At 52.4% G+C, this 5,768-nt stretch overlaps 1 protein-coding gene across 4 annotated transcripts in view; it reads right to left on the reverse strand.

The window, feature by feature from the left end:
- Positions 1-2,736, reverse strand: part of Stk32b (serine/threonine kinase 32B) — a 269,438-nt gene extending 266,702 nt beyond the window's left edge. The window contains exon 1 of one of the 4 annotated variants that reach the window (XM_048784164.1): positions 2,585-2,724. In XM_048784164.1, coding sequence (XP_048640121.1) covers positions 2,585-2,597 — 13 coding nt within the window. In that variant the 5' untranslated portion in view covers positions 2,598-2,724. Of the gene's footprint in view, positions 1-2,584 lie in introns of all 4 variants that reach the window. The other 3 variants (XM_048784166.1, XM_048784161.1, XM_048784163.1) reach the window with 3 other exon arrangements.
- Between the last annotated feature and the right edge of the window lie 3,032 nt (positions 2,737-5,768).

The following is a 5,768-nucleotide window of genomic DNA, read 5'->3' on the forward strand; positions in this document are numbered from 1 at the left end:
GTGTTCGCTCCGATAAGATCAGGTTCTAAGAAGCACCCAGGCGCTGAACCCTAGCAATCTGTCTGCAAGCCGCAGGTGAATTGCAGCCTGAAATTACCTGTTCTATGGCTGAATGAGCTGCCGTCAGTCGAAAACAGGTATGGTGACGTCAGCTTTCCAACATGGTGGCCGCTGGCCTCCTCTGTGGTCTGACCGGTGTGGAGAACCGAGATGGACCGCTTCCTTCCCCGTCTCGAACCCAGAATTCAGCCCTGAGTACGGTGCTTGCACAGCTGGCAGAAACTGCAGGGCTGTATTCCTGCGTCGCTATCTCCTCGTTTCCCAGCGCGTGCTGCAGACTCTAGCCGCGGGGCGATTTGCTGAATAAGCAGTGTTACCCTCCGTGCGACAAACCTCTCGCGTTTGAGTCCCCGTAGCCGATCCTCGTGCGATGGAAATCCTTCCTCCAGGTTCCGGAGCACCCCACTATTGCTGGAAATTCCTAACAAGATATCCTTTAGCCGTCCTGACTTGTCATACTCCCACACAGTGAAGCAGCACACGGGGGCAATGCACTCCCCTTGCCGCCATCTTCCTTCCATACCAGTGGATTTTAAAACAGATGTTACTTTCAACTCATCTCAAACCAACATGACATTTAGGAAACTCTCTCCAAAAGACCTCTGCCATGAAGTTACACCAGAATCCATTCTCACCAACCACGAACAGATTAATGCATCCAGAAAGAGGACGCTGTGGGATAGTCAGCTTTCCGTCACTGTGATAACACAACTGAGAAAATCAAATTAAAAAGAGAAAAAGTGTTTTTACTCATCAGTCAAGTTTTCAGTCCATAATCAGTTGGCCCCATTGCGTTGGGTCTGTGGAGAGGCAGAGCATCATGGGGGCTGGGGAGAGTTCATGACAAGCAGCTCACCTCAAGGCCCCCAGGAAACAAAGAGAACAAGGGCCAGGGTCTCAATATCCCCTCAACCTCCTTCCTCCAGGCCCCCCACTTAAAGGTCCCACAAGTTCCCAATATCCCCACAGACTGGTGACCAATCCTTGAACACATGGGTTTTGATGGACATTTAAGATGCAAGCCATGATGAGGGGGCACTGTCACAGGGATATCAGAGGCACAAACCACGAAGCAAACCAAATTGCCAATCAACATGCCGGGGCCTGATCTTGAACCTTCCTGGCCAAGAAAGGCAAATTATCATGAATCATAGTTTCATTTCTCTCCCTGATCTCTGCTGTCCTCTACATCACAGAGTTAAAGGAGCTGATATAACAGAAGTTCTGCAAGATTTATATCCTGGATTTAAGACCACGATACCCCCAAAGATCAGAAGCATTTGTTATTTTCTGGGAGGAAACAAAATGCCAATCCAAATCGCTTTCAAATGCAAATCCAGAGCCACTACAGTTCTGGTTAATGCTGGAAAGGTGTGTTCTCCTAAACCCCTTTGATTTCTCCTGCAAGATTGATGAAGTAATTACACTCTGGGGAGGAGGGTTAAGAAATGGTGTTGGAACTTATTAAAGATTACATGCAGTGACTTTTAGATTTTGTTTGAAAAGTGTGCTTTAAAATAATTACATTTTTAATGGCATGTATAAATATCCTGCACCACTTTCGCCATCAGCAGAGTCCAGCGGCTGCACAGTTCTGTTGAGTTTGATGAGCTGCGCTGCCTACTGTGGGTGCTGAGTGGTGTTCTCCATACGCTCCAGGGGCTAGAGGCTGGGGGAGCCTGTGTGGGGGCGTTTGTGTTAATGTGTGCACTGGTGTGTTGTGACAGCGGGAACAGGGCACAGGCCTGCCAGCAAGGCCAACAGCATGGCCATTAAGGAGCCTCCTCCCTCTCTTACAGAGTCTTCCAGCCCCAGTTCCCTCCCTGCCAACCCAGCAGGATCTTTATAAAAATGAAGATCTGGCGGCCTCCTCTCAGGAGGAAGCTGAGTGCCTCCCAGCTCCCCCGGGAAGCACCCTGAGTGGCTCACAGAGCTCTACGGTCCCTGCTCAGTTGACACTCTGCTCTTCCGCCTTATCTCCAAGATTTTGCAAGCTCCCTATTCCCTCTGGTGCCTGTAGCCCTGGGCACCTTTGCATGCCCTGGCGGCCCGGGATTCTGGGGGACCCACATGTGGAGGTTTGGCAAGACCCAGAGGGAGTGGACAGGTCATCAGGATTCGTCTGCAGCTGAGTCACAGAGACAGAGGGGGAGAGAGAGAGAGAGAGAGAGAGAGAGAGAGAGAGCGAGCATGGGCCTTAGGCGGCTGCACTCTGCCCCAACCAGAACCGCCCTGCTCCACACAGAGGCAGGCAGGGGTGCACTAGACCGCAGTGACCACAGAGCCCTGCCCCATGCTTTCTTGCTGGTCGCTGACTTCACATCCACCCATCCTGCTGGATCCAGATCTCGTCCATGACCTTGCTGCAACTCCATGCCTCTGTACCTCCAAATAAGGTCATGCTCTGAAGTGACGGGGGAACACAATTCAGCCTCCACTGCCGGGTACCCACAGTCTTTTCCTTCCAGCACCCGAGATGACAGGTCCCCTGAAGGACAGGGCTCCACATCTAGCCCTCACTCACCTGCATCCCCCATCTCTCCTCAAGGCTGCCAAGAAATTCTGTAAGAAAGGGCTCATGACTATGGAAAGGCCTGAGGGCCGCCAGCGTCCGCCAGCTGCAGAGCACGCCATTCCGTTCAGGGCGCCGGTTCCACATGACTAGCCCGAGTCAGGCTTCTAGAAATGGGTCCGCCTTCCTGACAGGGGTGACAGGACTCTGGCAGAGCAGCTCTGAGGACAGAGTCCTCAGCACAGCCGTCGCCTAGGAGAATGGAATTGAGGAAGAGCCACCTGCCTGGTTGGAGGAAAGTGGGCTGGAGGAAGCCACGGCCATCCATCGTCCCTGGCGCATAAACAGCCCCCTTCTCTGCTCCTCCAAGCCCTGGTGTGGACCAGCACCTCCTGAGCACCGCACGCTGCTCCCCGAAGCCTTGACACACCTCCTCACTCCACCTTCACAACAGCCAAGAACCTCCCCTCCCTCTTGAGGAAGACCCCGGGGCTCAGAAGCATTTCTCATTTAAAACAGAAATGCAAACAAAGTTCCACTGCAAAATCTCTATTAGAGCAGTAGCCGCCAAGAGCAAGGAGCCACAGCACAGACAGTGCGTGGCTGTGGAAAAAAAGTGAAAGCCGCCTAATTCTGCAGGTGGATGCAAATGGCTGAGTCTTGGACAGACTGGCACAGGGACAGTGTGTGTAAGCCATACAAAGGAAGTGAGGGCAGAACCACGGTTTTATCACCTGAGATGACTCAGTCCACCTCAACCTCCCCAGGAATCAAGTGGCACTCACAGTACCTCCCTTTCACTGTTGTTCTAAAGATCGGACGCCATAGTGCGTGCAAAATGCCCACAGTAGGTGCTTATTAAACTCCATTCTGCTTTCCCTTTCCCCAAGGTCTGTCCTTTAGATACCAGGAAAGTAACAGTGATTTTTCTTTGTCTTCTCTGACACTCTCAAGGGCAAGCAGGGACAATGACAGACACTTTCTACAGTAGTGGGACCCAAGGAGACACCTGAGAGCCACCGGGATTCATGGGGGAGACACACATCAATGACATGTCGCAGAAATAACCGTAAAACTATTCTGTGGTGGATGTTGCAGGATTAAGAGTCCAGGAGCCAGGTGAGGGCCTCTGAAGCAGGACCAGTGGGCTGCCACCAAGCTGATGGGCAGGGGGATTCAGGAAGAGAGGAGAACAGAGGGTCAGGGCCTGGAGCAGGAGTGAGCGTGGAACTTCCAAGAAACTAGAAGAGTCTGCGAGGTTGAGAGTGTAGCACTACCACTGACCATGGGAGGGAGAGAGCGGCAGCTCTGCAGGACAGTGCCCTGGGGCGAAGACGGGGCGGAGATCCCCAGCATGCTGACCGACTTCACTCCTGCAAGTCAGGAGACTTGGCAAGTTCCAGGCCACGCAGGGCCTGGAAGACCATATGACAGTCTAACCTTTACCCTGAGTACACTGTGAGCCCTGGACACTGACACAGCCACATAGGGACCCAAAGCTATTCTGGCTGTTGGGTGGAGGATGTTCTGAAAGCACAAAAGGGTGTTCAGGGGGCCCAGTTAGCAAGCCCCAGGGGAGTCCAAACGAGATGTGGCATTTAAATGGGGTGATGGCGGTAGGGCTGGAAAGACAGGCGATTTGAGACGTTTAGGAAATAAAATTCAGTCCAGCCAGGTGCCCAAGTGGATTTGTGGAAGCGAGGGAGAGGGAAATGTCGAGGAAAACCTGAGCTATCGTGGCCTCTACACCTGGGTGGACGATGACACTGCACATGAGGCTGGCAAGCTCCGGAAGACCGCGAGGGAGGCGCAGTCATGTTGACTGGGGTGTCTTCCGAGCCATCCAAACGCAATTAAAAATAGGAATGCAAGTTTGGAAACTGGAAGAGAAATACGAATTAAGGTAATAAGTTACTGAGTCACTGTCATATACGATTATGTGCCAGTTATTCATTGATTGTCCCTCACCTCCAAATCAAACTTGTGATGCTAGAGCTGGGCCCTGTGGATACGGCTCCTTTTGCAACTGCCAGTAGGGGGCACAGGAGAGACCTGCAAGAGCAAGTGGAGGGAGGGGTTTTCCTTCCTTCTTCCAAGGTGCATTCTCCTTTGACATCTGATAGATGGGAGGGAGGGTGCAGGCCTGCCAGCCCTCACCTCAGGGCCATCACCTGCGGCTGGTACCTTCCAGGAGGTTTCTCTGCCACCCAGTGACCATGCTTTTTCCCAAAGAGATGGGTGTCCCAGCCTTGGGGGTGGGGGTCAGTGTGGGCCTTCTAAGTTTCTTTTCCTGTCCACTCTCTCCCAGCCCCCGAAGGAGTAGCCACCTTGCTGGAGCTGCTCCTGCTGGGCCCCCTAGAGGAGCATGCACTATGGCGTTGACCTTTTGACTGGTTGGCGGTTCTCTGAATCACATTTTCCCCCTTTTGAAAACTAGTGTGGTTTTGGGCTCTGCTGCACCGTGATGATACACAGAATGCATAGAAGTCGGCCAGATCGCCTAAGAAGGCAGCAGAGAGCTAAGGAAGAGACCCAGGGGCTCAATCTAGAGACCCCAAAGCTTTGCTGCCAGGGCGAGAGAGGAGGCTGGCCTCGCAGAGATGAAGGACGAGCAGACGGAGGCGTGGAGGAGGCCCAGGAGCAGGCCCCGCTCCAGAAGCCGGGGACAGCAGAGCTTCAACAACCATTAAGCATAAATCTCTAGGTAGAGGCTTTCTGATCCATAAAAAGTAAACCACAAGAAAAGTTTGATAAATATGATTACATTAAAATGGATCCGTGATGTCAACAAGCATGATAGAGGACTTGAAAGGTGTCATCGCTGTGTTGGTGAGCTTTGCATCACTGTGGCCACTCTACCTAAACAGAACAACCAAGAGGAAGAAACGTCTGTTTGGCTCACAGTTCAGCGTTTCAGTTCATGGTTGGCTGGCTCCACTGGTCTGGGCAGAGGTGAGGCAGAATGTCAAGGTGTCAGGGGGTGACCCAGAAGAGCTGCTCAGTTTAGGGCAGCCAGGAAGCAGAGAGAGCTTGAGTGCAAGAAGCCAGGCACAAGAGATAATCCCAAGGGCACCCCCCAGTCACCTATTTCCTCCATCCACGCCCTACCTTCCTAGAGGTACCACCCATTAATCCATTCAAAGGATTAATCCATCAAATGGCTTAATCCACTGATTAGGTCACAGCTCTCATAATC

Source organism: Marmota marmota, unplaced genomic scaffold (assembly GCF_001458135.2).
Source record: "Marmota marmota marmota unplaced genomic scaffold, marMar, whole genome shotgun sequence".
Classification (NCBI taxonomy): Eukaryota; Metazoa; Chordata; class Mammalia; order Rodentia; family Sciuridae; genus Marmota; species Marmota marmota.